The sequence below is a fragment of the Asterias amurensis genome, chromosome 2 (genome assembly GCF_032118995.1).
Source record: "Asterias amurensis chromosome 2, ASM3211899v1".
Taxonomy (NCBI): Eukaryota; Metazoa; Echinodermata; class Asteroidea; order Forcipulatida; family Asteriidae; genus Asterias; species Asterias amurensis.
This window is the reverse complement of record NC_092649.1, coordinates 4073198-4089617: the sequence shown is the minus strand read 5'-3', so window position 1 is coordinate 4089617 and position 16420 is coordinate 4073198. Positions and strand designations below refer to the sequence as shown.

Here is a 16420-nt window from a genome sequence, read left to right as displayed (position 1 = left end):
TTTATATTACCAACCTCTCCCCATTACTCGTCAACCAAGTAAGGTTTTATGCTAATAACTATTTTGAGTAATTACCAATAGTGTCCAATGCCTTAGCGCTGCGGTTTCACATGCACATCAAAGAAAAGGGGAACAAGTTCGGTTTTTGGGGGTGACAAAGTGTAGTGTCGATACATCAATAATGGTTTTTACTTATGAGACCATGTGTTTTTGTGTAAAATATTAATTATTGATGGGCAATATTTTGTATGCACGGCAATTTAAATACAGGAACACCAAAGTCACACAGTCTTTATTTAAAACGTGGGCAGACAAAAACGTATAAACAAAGGGCGCTGTTGGATAGTTAGGGAATGCCCAAGTTCTAAACAAGGTGGGTAAAAGGGATAAATCATATAAACCAATCTCCAGATCGATTTCCCTCTGCGATGTATCCCTTTTCACGTGAATTATTTGCTTGTTGTGATTGTCGTTTATCTTGTTGAAAGAAAAAAATTGTCGAGCAATATTTCTGCATTTCACCGTTTGCAGATCACCCCCCCCCCCCCCAGTTCCCCACACCCCTTGATGGACAAAATCAAATTGGAAAGGAAATGCAAAGTGTAAGCCGATGGGAGTTCTGAGTAATTCTGGCCCGAATAACTTCCGCGTATGCTATTCGGAATCTCGCAGGATTCTGCCTTATAAGGAAAAAACAGCATCACTGACGAGGAAGTGTGTTCATGTTAGATGATGATAGAGGAAGGTGAAAGTAGCATCCATGCAACCACCTGTGAGCGGCTGCTGGAACTACTTTTTTTGATTTGCATGAATTCCAAGAGGTATCGTGTATTATGTCATTGACATCCTTTTTCCTGGTTGCTTTCCAAATAAAGGGGTGATATTGTTGTTTACACCAACATATACATTAAAGGGACCTGGGTATAGTCACTGGTACAGGGCTGGAAAAAAACAAGGCATCTTTGATTCCATTTTCTGCGAAGACAAACATGTGATTAAAAAAACAACAACAAACACTTGGGCAAACAAACAAAAGTAAGGCCATACTAAGAGATGTTAAATTTGCATCGGGGATAAACAATATTAATTGGTATATAGTAAGGCTCTATTACTCGAATTGAGATTTACGTTCGTACTCTTGTTTTCTATCTTTCTCGCTTCTTAATTGCATGACAGTATAATAATAAACCAGTACCCGAATTTGAGGGCCTCGTTCTTATTAAGTCGGTCCAGTAAAGTCACAATAGGGGATATCATTATACAAGGCCAACCAGATGTAAAAAATGTTAGGATTTGAATTCGTAGAAGAAGAAACATGTTCAAATTCGTGGTGTAGTTTACAATGCCAGACGAACCATGTAATGACGTCAGAATAAGGGATGTTCGCTCGAATGCTTTGTGTACGCAAGATACCACCATCCCGCAATGCACTCGACTGATCGATGTAATTGACTGACGCAATAGCTTTTAATTCAATGGAGAATTAAACAATATTACAAATCTACTAACCAATAATCAAACACCAACAACAATATAAATAGAAACATGATTTTTTGTACATATTGTAAAACGCAAAACATTTAAAGGTAGGCTATTCATCAAAAATGAATTGGACAACAGAAATTGCCCTCTTATTGGGTAATATATAAATTTTTGTTTTACCTCACACGCGCTTAAGTTTTTGATTGAATAAAACAAGTATTTGGATCGTGGACTTATAATCATGTTTTATTTATTTGTTTTAACTTTTTGGACTAAACAATAATACGAGGCCGTCAAGGGAAAGGCAAAGGTAAAAAAATAAATAAAACCTCTGTCATCTGAAAAAAAATGTAATTGCAAAAACAGGTAACAACTTACCGAAACTATTCAAGGTGGATATTAGAAACCAGAGATGTTGTGTTTTCTCCAAACTTCAGCACCTCCATGTTTAAATATATTTTGGAGATGTGCCCCCCCTACCCAGTATAAACATGCTTGTATGCAAAACAAGAAGTAACTGATCAAAGACTAGCCTTCACATGTGGTGTATCTCAACATGCTTAAAATAACTAACCTGTGAAAATTTGAGCTTAATCGGTCATCGAAGTTGCGAGATAACAATAAAAGAAAAAACACCCTTGTCATAAGAAGTTGTGTGCGTTTAGATGGTTGATTTCGAGACCTCAAGTTCTAAATCTGAGGTCTCATAATCAAATTCGTGGAATATTAGTCCTTTCTCGAAAACTATGGCACTTCAGAGAGAGCCTTTTCTCACAATACTTTATACCATCAACCTCTCCCCATTACTCGTCGTCACCAGGAAAGGTTTTATGCCAATAATTATTTTGAGTAATTACCAATAGTGATTATTACAAACTAAAGTTGTTGGCTGTTTTCTCCAAACGTCATCTCCACGACTAAATACATGTTGGAGATGTGCCCCTTCACAGTGAAGCGTGCTTGTATTAAATCGCAAAAACAAGTAACAACTTATCGAAACTATTTTCAAGGATGGATAGAAACCAAAGTTGTTGGCTGTTTACTCCTTACGTCACTCGGGACCTCCATATTGGAGTAAGTTTTCAAATAGGCCAACATAAAACATTGATTTCAGGAAACTGTATGTGTACTTCGTTTCTGTAATGAGGAGAACTCATTGCAAGTTTTAAGGTATAATTTCCATTGAAGAAAATCTCATGGCATGACACGTGTACAATGTACATTATGAGAACGTGCCCTGTGTATACACACCCGACGTATTATTTCTCCCTTGTGCAAACGGCCTTCAAAAAAAGATTAGCTGCCTCCCTGTGACGTCACCGAGCGTGCGAACACGCTGATGCAGCTAATGGCACGTTTCCATAGCAACTGTGTAAAGTGACGATGCAGATTTATAAAAGAGGCAGGGCAGACACACTTCGTGACCTTGAAACCTTCACCTCTCTTAACGATAAATATTGTCATCAGTCGTACCTTTAATAATATGTCATGGATCGGTCTAGCAACTGACGGGAGGGGATGATTGTCAATTAAATGACAATTGTGTACTTTCTACTATCTAAACTAACTGAAATGCCCAACATTATGTCGACGTGAAACATCAAGACCTGTCATCCTTTACTGCAGATTATTTGGACCATGGAGGAAAGGAAATTTGTGTTTATGTGAAGTTTCGTTTATCATAGCACAGCCAGGTTTCATTGTGCACAAACCAAGTCTGAGGCTTGGAGGGGGTTGGGGAATGGACAGTCACCTTTCAGAAGGATAGGAAACAGAAGGGGTTGGTAAGCATCAGCTACAAGAAATCACAAACCACTCTCGCTCTAAATACCGCCATCCAAGACCACCAGCCACCCGCAAAAGCAATTTCCCCCAAACACGAGATACTAGAATCAGCTCCATACTCTACTTCCAGTATCACATCATCTGAATCTTAGTTTGTACTCGGCAAAACACCCTAATGGAAACATCACACAAACATCACACAAACTGTCTGGAGAGAAAGACAATGAAGACATTTAAATTTAGACGCGGGGAGGAGGAAAACCCTATGTGGAAAACCCACGTAGGGACCGACAAACCCAATCCACGTGCAAGGTGCCGCCCGGTCCGGGCTCGAACCAGGGTCCACAGAGAGGTGAAAGGCAGGGAAAGAAAACCACTAAGTCAACATGACTCCACTACCTTTCATAAATGAATCTTTCATGAATGAATCTTTCATGAATGAATTTTTCATGAATGAATCCCCATCTCCTCTCTAATAACCCATTGCTCCAGTTGTAGCTTATGAAATCTAATCAAGATCAAGATAAGATCAAGGTATATTTCCATCTACCTTTGACTGATAATTTGATGTTGAATGAATCAAATTATGCTCCTTTAAGCAGGAGCGAACGTTGATGATACTGGTCAATTCGATTCTACCTCCCATGATCACATCATCACTACCTGAACAAAATTGTCCACAATGTCCCTTTATTGTCACATACTTTTCAGAGAACAAAACAAAATCTCTGTACACTTTCTTTTTACAAAGCTTCATGTTATATTATGCGACCATTCTTTTTCCTGCAAGTGTAACTTTAACACTATTTGAAAATGAAACGTAAAACAAAACAATTCTCCGAAACCTTAAAATCCCAAGACGCATGATAAAAATCACGATGAAGGAAATTAAGCGAGAGTGCAAGCCTGTCTGTTCGCAGAACGGGCGGTAAATTGATCACTGGCCCGGTGAACTCGTCGTCTCGAAACGATCATTTTCGCTTAGCTTTCTCTGAAAAAAAAGGTATACACGCGGAAATAGGGTTGATGTTCGCCTAATTGCTTTGTGTGAAAATTTCTCTATAGTGAGATCAACTGAAGCACAACTGTTCGTCCACCACTATCTCACACACTGCGAGTGTGCGAACAAATTGACACAAATTGAAAGGGTTTTTAATTGATTGGTTTCATTAAAACAATGGAGAAGAAATAACGATAAATATTTTTCATTCAAGGGGAATTAAATTATTTGTTGGATTAGACAGTGTTCCTCAACACTTGGAATTTAAAGGCAGAGGACACTATTGGTAATTAATTAAAAAAAATAATAGCATAAACCTTACTTGGTAACCAGTAATGGGGAGAGATTGGTGGTACAAAACATTGTGAGAAACGGCTCCCTCTGAAGTGCCATAGTTTCCGAGAAAGAAGAAATTTTTCACGAATTTGATTTCGAGACCTCAGATTTAGAATTTGAGGTCTCGAAATAAACCATCTAAATGCACACAACTTCGTGTGACAAGGGTGTTTTTTTCTTTCATTATTATCTCGCAACGACCAATTGAGCTCAAATTTTCACAGGTTTGTTATTTTATGCATAATGTTGAGATACACAAAGTGAGAAGACTGGTCTTTGACAATTACCAATAGTGTCCACTGTCTTTAAACAAATACCAGTATGGGGAGGGGTTTGTTTTGGAAGTGGGAATAATAAAGTATGCAATTTCTACTATGTGGATATAAATCATACCAAAGTCTCAAATAAGTTGTCTGTACTCAAAAAACAAATGTTAACTCTTAATTTTTGTATTTATATAATTTTTGTTTCATATTGCATATTATTTCGGTAGAAAAATAAGAGAGAAGTTCTGAGAATGAAATTCTTAACTTGTATTAAAAACTAGAGAGACATTGATGTAATTCTAGAATGATAGTGAAAAAAATCGAACCACATCAAATCAATTTGCGGTGACACCATGTAGAAAGATTTTGTTTTATTAAAGGTTGGTTCTGAACCGGAGGCCTCGACATTTTCGGACAGTACACTCTGTCTGACATCAGGAGAAAAATACAATCTGTTTTGATGATTTTATTTTACATTAAAGGAACATATTGCCTTGGATCGGTCGAGTTGATCTTTGAAAGGCATTTGTAACCGTTTGTTATAAAATGCATATGGTTAGAAAGATGATTTAAAAGTAGAATACAATGATCCACACAAATTTGCCTCGAAATCGCGCAGTTTCCCTATTTCGCTAACTAACACGGTCGAAAATTTGAGCTCAATCGGTCGTCGAAGTTGCGAGATAACTATGAAAGAAAAATCACCCTTGTCACACGAAGGTGTGTGCGTTCAGATGCTTGATTTCGAGACCTCAAATTCTAAACCTGAGGTCTCGAAATCAAATTCGTGGAAAATTACTTTCTCAAAAACTACTCCACTTCAGAGGGAGCCGTCTCTCACAATGTTTTATACTACCAACCTCTCCCCATTACTCGTTACCAAGTAAGGTTTTATGCTAACAAATATTTCGAGTAATTACCAATAGTGCTCACTGCCTTTAAAGGGTGCACAAACCAAAGATTAAAAATATAAGTGCGGACAGATTTACACATAACTTGCATGGTACATATGGGCCTAAAGATGGTCATGGTGGAAACCTTCCTTTAACATTATGATTAAAGTAAAACATATACTTGTGGATCAAGTGAGTCCAAAACCGATGTTTTAAAACAGTGAAACAGAATGGGTTTTTGTTGCTAGTTTCTTATGACCCTGATAACTAATTGAGCTTAAACTTGCACAGGTTTCTCAAATCATGTATGTGTGTTAGCACTGTATACTCAGTACTTTCCCCCGAGTCCTTTTTTTCACAGGACTCGGGAAAGTACGGAGTGCATGTATACAGTGCTAACACACACATCTGTATATGGGTAAAAACCAAAATTAATATTATTTATCCCCGATGCAAATTTAACATCTCTTATATCATGGATGTGTATGGGTTGCATATGCCAGGGACAAGACTAGACAAGAGTCTGTGCTGAAAATAGGTCTGAAACTGCGATCCAGATCCACCTTTTGATAACCCCTGGAGTTATAGATTCCAAGGAGCTTTTGGTAACAGTATTTTCAGTGCTAGAGAAGTAGATCAAAGAGTAGATCAAAGAAAACTAATTTTGGGGAAAAATACAGCCTGTTAATTATCAAGAAAGTCTGAATTCAAAAATAAAAGTCTGAAATATCTCATCCCTGATGCTGATAGCAGTCTTTGACATTAAAACTATCAATGTTTCAGTCTATCTCAGAGTACGTTGGTAAGCAAGGATACATCTTCGCTCGTCCCCAGGGCCTTGCCTTAACCAAAGGCGCTGGTATGGGCAAACGTATCGAGCAAGCTCATTGGTCTATCCAGAAAATGCTCAGTCCCATCATGCATCACACTCACACTGCACCATAGAAATACACCGGCTGCATGACGTACTTCCTGAACAAGAATCTGTGCAAGTTGATTAATACCAGGATACATCATCACAATATAGACTACCCCTGCGCCTGTCTTCATGCTTCGATCCAGAGATTGATAATGGCGGGACAAGTTTTTACTAAACTTGATTGTTGGACAACTGATTTTTTACAGGTCATTCTTATTCCTGTCCATGGATGTGGCTCAACAGCTCCATACATCCAAAGATCCACATCTTAAGCTTGCTTAACACCAACTGTAGAGGGCGCTGTCCAGACAACACAGTAGTCTACACAAAGCATAAAGCAATGACAGAGTGCTGATTTTGTAACATTGTGCATTGTTATTGTACCACTACAATCTTTCAACTCATTCGAGCTATTTCCAGAGTGATATAAAAAACCTCACATACATTTTGGATGTTACACCACCGACTCTTTTCAGAGACAACACAATTCACCAGAAATGTTGTAGTGCTACAAAAATTCCTCTCTATTTGTGAGTTGTTACATCGCCTGCCTTTTGCAGAACCAAAACAACTCAGAGATATTTCCATGTTGCTACCGTGGACCTCTCTAGATTGAGGGTTGTTACATAACTGGCTCTTTTCAGAGCCAACACAACTCACACTACACTAAATAGTTCCTGTAAAGTGTTTTGTTAACTTTTAATAAGAACGTTAGAAAAAAAAATAGATTTGATAATTTGTATATAATTATTTACTATTAATCATCATTAAATGTAATTAAATAACATAAAAAATACAACAACAACAGCTACTGTTTTCTTCAGCATCACCAGGGCCCAATTTCATGGCTCTGCCTACCGTAAGCACAGAATCTGTGCTTACGGAACGGAAGCAGGGAATTCAGGCTTACGGCAAGCGTATTTCACGGGTAAGCAGCGAATTTTGGCTTCTGCGCATTCTACGCTTGCAAGGCTAGTGCAGAAATTCTACGCTTGCACGTAAGTGCAGAATTCAGCAGTAAGCAGAGCCATGAAATTGGGCCCCCCACTTTTTGATGAAAAGTTATGCTTCTTGAAATTTGACAAAATGACTCAATGAAACAATACTGTACAATATAACAAACATAAACAGGCAGGTATTCACCCCACAGGACAAATTGTTCTGAGAATTGTTTATCACCTTTGCCCATTTCCCTCAATATCATGAAGAAACGTATTCACCAACGGCAAGATTTTCCAGTTGTCTGTTGCTATTGCAACGACCGCCATGTCCTCATTGGTTGTAATTTTGAGGAGAACATGCCAGGAGGGCGGCAGACAGACCCCTACTCGTATTTGTGTCGTATCATCTGTAAATCAAGAGAAGAAAAAACATTTTCAACGAAATGGAAGGAACTTGGACTTCAAAGTAAAGGTTCAAGGTTCATTTGTTTCCACAGTATCAAAAAGCAAAAGTTCATACTATCATTAAAAAGTCATTACAAAGTGCAAAGAATATGTTTAACAACCTCTTAACATATGGTTCAGTTTCTCAGATTGCTTGATTCAGCAACAAACCCAAACCATTTTACAAGGTATAAACAATACAAGACAGACAGCAACACACATAAATACAACTCAAGAACATCACTTAATACAAAGTTTAAAGGCAGTGGACACTATTGGTAATTACTCAAAATAATTATTAGCATAAAACCTTAACGAGTAATGGGGAGAGGTTGGTAGTATAAAACATTGTGAGAAACGGCTCCCTCTGAAGTGGAGTAGTTTTCGAGAAAGAAGTAATTTTACACACATTTAATTTTGAGACCTCAGATTTAGAATTTGAGGTCTCGAAGCATCTGAAAGCACCCAACTTCGTGTGACAAGGGTGTTTTTTCTTTCATTATTATCTCCCAACTTTGATGACCGCTTTGAGCTCAAATTTTCACAAGTTTGTTATTTTATGCATATGTTGAGATACAGCAAGTGGTCTTTGACAATAGTGTCCAGTGTCTTTTTTAATACTAAGTTTAAGCAAAATTCTCAACCAAAATACAAAGAACCAAAACAAAATACAATTAGTTAGAAGTAAAATTTATTTATTTATTAGTTCTGGTTGTGAAGCCAGGGATTCTCAGAAAAGTGGAAACTTTATCACTTTACTAGCCAAGAGCCCAATAGAGAGAAGACAAGGAAGGAAGTTTTGGTTTCAGATGTTTAATAATAATAATAATAACATGCATTTATATAGCGCTTAATACAAGATGTAGCAGGAAAACCCAAGAGAATTATTCCAGGAAAAATTGCATACTATCCACATAGTGGCCCCGGTGTGGCGGTTTCAGTCTTCCGTCGTGTTCAGTTTTCCGGGACTCGGTACGGCACTAACAATTGACTACTTTCGCTTGCTGTGCGCAGGCGTCGCATGACGTAATGTTACCGTATTTGGTCATTCGGAAAACTGAACACGACGGAAAGTTGAAACCGCCACACCGGCAGAATTCAAAGAAGGGTCCTAGAGGTGGAAGGCAAGGATAACACATATGCCAACCAGACCGGCAAAACAACTGTGTATAAAGTTAAATTTCACATGAATTTTATTACAATGATATGAACTGTGGACACTATTGGTAATTACTCAAAATAATTATTAGCTTAAAACCTCACTTGGTAACAAGTAATGGGGAGAGGTTGATAGTATAAAACATTGTGAGAAACGGCTCCCTCTAAAGTGACAGTAATTTTCCACGAATTTGATTTCGAGACCTCAAGTTTAGAAATTGAGGTCTCGAAATCAAGCATCTAAAAGCACACAACTTCATGTGACAAGGGTGTTTTTTTCTTTCATAGTAATCTCTCAACTCTGATGACCAATCGAGCTCAAACTTTCACGGGTTTGTTATTTTATGCAGATGTTGATATACAATAAGTGAGAAGACTGGTCTTTGACAATTACCAATAGTGTCCACTGTCCGTAAAAAATTAGAAGAGCATTAAATTCTTTGTCAAATGCAGTGAATACTTTAGGAAAAATTGGCAAAATATGTAAGAAGCACTTGGATGTCTGACATCCTGTCTCACTCACCCTGATATGTGTGGATTCTAAAGTCATTTAACTGACTATCTATAGCTTCCAACATGGCTGCCTTGTCCATCAGTAAAGTGCACACGGATTCAACACACAGACTCTCACTGCTATATGAACAATAAATCCATCAAAAGAATTATAATCCCTTATGGCTTGAATTACCTAATGGATCAGATTCTTGTAAAATTTGAGGTATTTTGGGGGCAAATAACTTCACAAGCAAATAAGTACTGCAATAAATGTTTTCCCAAACTTTTAAATATTAAGATTTATTTGTGAAAAAAATAATTAATGGTCCATTTCTACCCTAGCAAAGTCTTTCTCGAAGGCTAAAATAATTACTTGTGTATTCATTTTTACTTGTGACTGGTACCCAGTTTATTTGACTTTAGCAAATTAATTTGTTAAGCAAGTATGTTTGCCCAACAGCTTCATGAAAATGCATCCAGTTCCTGATCAACTTACTTTTGTTCTTGTTCATTGTGGATATACTCCCACAAGTCGTCAAATAGTTTCAGTCTGCTTGATGGCATGACAGGTATCGGCAAGAAGAGGTCAGAAAACTGAATAACGGCCGGAGGGAGACTACAGGAACAAGTCTCGCTGTTTGCTGAGATGAACATTGTACTGGAGAATCAATCAAGAATTATGCAATAAATCAATCAGATTCACTGAGGTTTTATTGGTTATTATTTAAAATAAAAAGTTGCATCCCCTAAACAATAATAAAAAAAAAGAAAAAAAAAAGAGTATTTATATAGCGCCTTATGCCAGACCTTTAGGCGCTTAACACGAAGTAAAAACAATATTTTAAAAAGCAACACTAATTAATTATAGAAACGGCAGTTTAAAAACCAAAAGAAAGAAAATATTTAAAACTAAAAATAACCACCAGGAGCAAAACAAATTTTAAAAATAAGTTACTTAAAGGCAGTGGACACTATTGGTAATTACTCAAAATAATTATTAGCATTAAACCTTTCTTGGTAACAAGTAATGGGGAAAGGTTGATGGTATAAAACATTGTGAGAAACAGCTCCCTCTGAAGTGACATAGTTTTCAAGAAAGAAGTATTTTTCCACGAATTTGATTTCGAGACCTCAAGTTTAGAACTTGAGGTCTCGAAATCAACCATCTAAAAGCACACAACTTCATGTGACAATGGTGTTTTTTCTTTCATTATTATCTCTCAACTTCGACGACCGATTGAGCTAAAATTTTCACAGGTTTGCTATTTTATGTATATGTTGAGATACACCAAGTGAGAAGACTGGTCTTTGACAATTACCAATAGTGTCCTCTGTCTTTAAACTAAAAACTCAGGTGATCCCCTGGCTGCCGCTTCCCAGGTTGTATACAAAAATTGGGTGTGATCCCTGGCTAAATGGTTGTAAGGCTTCTGAATGGCACCCCGGAACAAAGATATAGACAAAATAGGGAGACCGCCAACGTTGAGCTTGATAAATAATTCAGTTGGTAGCTACAAATCAATCGAGGTACAATTCAATTCAATCTTACATTTAATTTCATACTAATTGAAAAAGAAGCAAGACAATGTTAAAACAGAAAATTGAATACGAACAAATCTACAATGAAATATGGAATAGATTAGAAAGACAGAAAGCATTAGTACGGAGGCAACTAATAGAGACCATGGCTTGTGGTGAGCATGACAGACGGTGCCCTCTTCAAACAACATGACTTATGACATCACAGTTTCAAAAAGAGTCTGAAAGCCAAAACTTTTGACAGGAAGAAAGTTTCAGAATCGTAAAAAAAGAATCGTCAAATATAACATTGACAAACATGGTAATTTATGACATTTAAAATGATTTAAATGGAGAAAAAGCTAAGGCAGACATTATTAATACAATATCTAATTTGATTAGAACAGTCACATTTTTGCAGTGAGGGTAAAGAATATAATCTGTGTTTTACGCATACATTGATAAGACATAAGGCATGAGACATAACAAACTTTATAACTCTCCAAACAGAAGAAATTACATTGCTCGCTTAAGTTTAAAGGCACCACAATATCAAAAAGTTGAAAAGTTACTAATATTATAAAGTAACATTATTAATGCAAAAGAAACAATGCACAAGAAACGATGCCCAAGGATTTACAAATAAAATCCATACACACCCTGTCTGGCCATGTATACAATAATATAGAAATATAATGATAAATATTATTATTAAAAAATACGCAATATTGATATGCTAGCAATGTATTATTATTGTTATTTGTGGTTCATTAAAAACATTCAATTTGGTTGCCAAGGGCACAATTACATTGAATTTACAAAAAATTACAATTAAAACATGAACAATTACAGACAGAGTATAATTGAGTTTAACATTAAAAAAGGAACATGCCATGTACTTTCCCCAGTCTTTTGACAGAAATTCATGGGCATATTACTCAAGTGGGATTGGAACCCTGTGTCATATTCCATAAACTCACCTGAGGTTGAGTTGTGACGGGATAGGTTGCAGGGGTTGTATTTTTAGAGAGATCACCTGACATGTGTCTGAGGGTCGACTGGAATCCAACAGTGAAAGGCAAGGCAATGATACATCTGAAATTAAGAAAATATTATCAATCAATGGAAACTTGCTCTGAGGCAATGAAAACAATAAATCAATTCATTACAGGAAAATCAAAAAAGCATTTCAAAGCTACCTACTCGGAAAATTGAAACATCCGAAACTAGATTAGCAAGGAGTGTAATATCATTACAATATGGTTTGTGGTATTTGTGAAATGCTCTTTTGATTAGTGTGATTTCTAAAACTGACCAACACCATTCTTTGTCAGATATGCAAATAATATGTAAATTAGGTATAAAGTCATTAAGCCTCTTGACAAGATATAAAGATACAAAGAGAACATTCTGAATTTTGGAGTCTCATTGCTGCTTAGTGTGTTTTTTGTTTTGCAGTCTTTATAACAACGTTGTTCAGTCCCAGTGATCTTGTTTATAAACAAGAGTTGACTTTACTTGTCAATAATTTCGGTCCATTAGTTGAACAGTTGAAAATTGGCGTCTGTGTGTCCATTTTGGTAAACATAAAAAACAAATAAAAATCAGGGGCTGTCGTGCAAAAAACGTTCAACCAATGGGGCTTTAACTTCAAATTTCAGCGTTACCTGCCATACATTTACCTTTGTACATATACATATTACTTGTATATAGGCTATATAAATATTTTTAATTGTGTATTATCCTTTCCTGTAATTGGCAGCTCGTTCCCCGTTGGTTTGGTCAATAAATAATATATATATATTTTTTTTTTCTTTCTCGATAAATATAAATATAACAAATATAAATAAATACACCAATTATAAAGCAATTTAAGAAAGGGTAGAGTTCAACCCACTGATCAGACAGAAAGTGAACCGTAACTCTGACATCATTCAGCACACACTGTTTACCTGATATTGCTTTGTAATTCTTTGGGACATCAACGTGTAGGACCAACGTGTAAAGTTTCTCCATGGATTCTGGAATGATTTGTTCTTTATTCTGTTGAATGGATTCAAAACAAGACCATGTTAGCTTCAAAGGCTTTTAAAGTAACACTGAACATTTCTTTAAAACGTCTGTAAGCTGTAGCCCCACTCACCAAAATAAGCTAATAAATAAAATGAATAAATTAATTTTAAAAATTTCACTTTTTTTATCATTGTAACTAGCAAGCAATGACTCAAGTGATTAGTTGGTTGTGTTTTACCTGAAGAAGAAACAATGTTCCCAACAACGTTAGACAAATGTTCTTTTCTCAGAACCTAAAGAAAATGCTTATGGTGCATGTACATTAAAGATTTGTCGCAGGGTTGTACTTTTTTGGACCTTTCCATGGCTGTTTGGCATCTTGGTAAGAAGTTTTGAATTTTGCCAGAACGGGTCTTGTATGTATGAAAAACAAAACAAAAAAATTAGTTAATGGCCTGACGTTTCGACCCTAGCAGAGTCCTTCTCAAAGGCTAAATGTTGTCATTTAGCCTTTGAGAATAACTCTGCTAGGGTCGAGACGTCAGGCCATTAACTATTTTTTGCATTTATACCCTCGGCCCATTTGGTTGGTGAGTTGTTTGCAACAGCTAATTCTATTTTCTCAAAAACAAAACCATTTACAGATACGAAGAAAGACAAAGTAAACAATTTGCTCCATAATACCTCGTCAACCTCATCCACCCATATACCTCAGCACACACCAACAATCCTCAGTCCTAATTTGTCTTTATCTCCTTAAGTGCCATGAGCGCCTTCTTTAGGGAGATACCGGTGCTCTAGTAAGTGTTCTTTATTATTATTATTATTTCTCAACTTACATAATGAAAGTTTTGTCTTTATCTCCTTAAAGCCATTGGACCCTTTCGGTAAACAGTGTTGTCCAAGGCCCACACTTTGTGTACCACAACTTCTATATCAAATAACAAACCTGTGAAAGTTTAGGCTCAATCGGTCATCGGAGTCGGGAGAAAACAACGGAAAAACCCACCCATGTTTCCGCGCGTTTCGCCGTGTCATGACATGTGTTTAAAATAAATCCGTAATTCTCGTTAACGAGAATTTATATTGTTTTACCGTTTTCTCAAAAAGTAAAGCATTTCATGGACTAATATTTCAAGAGAAGTCTTTCACCATTACCTTCTGTAAACCCTGTAAATTATTTGTAAATCTGTGAACTTTTTTTTTTTTTTCTGTACTGAAAGGGTCCAATGGCTTTAAGCGCCATGAGCGCCTTCTTTAGGGAGATACCGGTGCTCTAGTAAGTGTTCTTTACTATTATAGTTATTATTTCTCAACTTACATAATGAAGGTAGTAGTCCATGTTGATAACTGGATTCGGATTAGTCTTGAGCTGTTGCAAATACTGATCTGGATTAGTAGCAGGGATTATCACATGATCTGGTCGTCTCTTAATCCTGTGGGGATTATGAATCAAGTTCAAATTAGAGATCTCTTCTAGTGCACATGTATTGGGTTTTATACAATTTTGCACTGAAAATGTGGGTGGATATTTCATCAATTGTGTGTTCATCATCTCATATTAAAATGTATATTCATAAATACCTCAGACAGTTTCGCTATTCCTATTGGTGGAGAGCGCGTCACGTGGGGGTGTTTAACGACCAGTGATAATGTTGATAATGACCAGTGTTTATAACCGGTTGTGAGCGGAGACTCCGCGCTAGTCTTGATGCAAGATGTTTCTTGTTACGGGCGATGTTGGTGAGTTGGCCTCGCTGTGTGTGTGAAAGGAAAACCAGCGAATATGCACCAAGACTATACGCGCATGTGCACAAACGGAACCAGAAAACACACACGTACGGACGTCGTACGTGTGCATGTAACATGCATACTGAACACCATGGAGGTGGAAACATACAGAGCTCAAGCACTCGGAAGGAAACGGATAAGTTTTACAGAGTTTCTTACTTTATTACGCCTTTTAACCAAAAAGGTATTTATGAATGGGAATCAAAGTGTGTTGAATCGGTTTTCAACTAGTGGTTTAAACCCGCCGAGGCCTGGTTCTTCATAATTTACCTCGACTTCGTCTCGGTAAAATTATCAAGAACCAGGCCTCGTTGGGATTAAACTACTAGTTGAAAACCTCTTCACCACACATTGATTCCCTTATTAAGTGATGTTTGAAGATTTGCATGGTGTGGGAAATAAGAAGTACCCATGCCTAATACACTTGCTGGTGCAACCGCATATAAATCTCTTTCTTGAAGAAAGTTGGCTCTGAAAAGAGCCGGTGTGGTCTCATCATTTCGAACAGTATATACTGCAGACAATGCGCCATAAACGTTGCAGTTGCGTAAAGTTTCGTGAAATCGACTGCTGCTGTTCTTCTGAAGCAGTCTTCCGCAGCAAGAGCAGAAAGGTTGATACAACTCTGGCAGCACCGTGTACAAATCCAATAGTACTACATAAATGGGTCCCATTTAAAAAGAATAAAAAAAAAATGTATACAAAATAATGATGAGCACTTTCAGATGCCTGTAGATAAGCGATAAATAAAAACTAGTTATTATTATTACTTTTGACTGCTACAAGTTAGAGAAGAAAAATGGCTCCCCGAGGTGATCTCTGGAGCAATGTATTTCCTCAAGGCAGAAAATAGAACACTTGAGATATCATCAAGCGATTCAATGCAACATCTAAACGGACAGCACCCTCTTGAGTTGTTGTTTGACTCTAAGAAAAAACAACAACCCCCCTCATTTGTTCGTGATTAACATCTTACTTTGTGAGGCACAGAATAGGTTGGTTGATTTCCCGTACTGGTGGAGGAATATTGAAGTTGGAACTCCCGGTGACAAGTCTCGTCAAACTCTGTGTAGTTCCGGCTGATGATAAGATTCTAGAGATCTGCATAAGTGAGAACGTGAATTGAGAATGCGATTAGGTTTGCATGTCTTGTGCTCTCGTGTAAAGAAGCGGTTCTCTTTGGCATAAGAGGCCGAATTTCATAGAGCTGCTTAAAGACACTGGACACTATTGGTAATTGTCAAGACCAGTCTTCTCACTTGGTGTATCCCAACATATGCATAAAATAACAGACCTGTGAAAATTTGAACTCAATTGCTCGTCAAAGTTGTAATTAGATAACAATGAATGAAAAAAACAAACTTGTCACACGAAGTTGT

General features: G+C 37.0%; 1 protein-coding gene across 1 annotated transcript in view; it reads right to left on the bottom strand.

The window, feature by feature from the left end:
• Window positions 1-1961: 1961 nt before the first annotated feature.
• LOC139951793 (AP-5 complex subunit beta-1-like) overlaps window positions 1962-16420 on the bottom strand; it is a 34911-nt gene continuing 20452 nt past the window's right edge. Inside the window, exons 18-25 of the mRNA XM_071950865.1 lie at window positions 16018-16142; window positions 14572-14686; window positions 13190-13280; window positions 12218-12332; window positions 10216-10377; window positions 9748-9857; window positions 7861-8029; window positions 1962-7002 (exon numbers count right to left, since the gene is read on the bottom strand). Of these exons, the coding sequence (XP_071806966.1) occupies window positions 6960-7002; window positions 7861-8029; window positions 9748-9857; window positions 10216-10377; window positions 12218-12332; window positions 13190-13280; window positions 14572-14686; window positions 16018-16142 (930 nt within the window). The 3' untranslated portion in view covers window positions 1962-6959. The remainder of the gene's footprint in view (window positions 7003-7860; window positions 8030-9747; window positions 9858-10215; window positions 10378-12217; window positions 12333-13189; window positions 13281-14571; window positions 14687-16017; window positions 16143-16420) is intronic.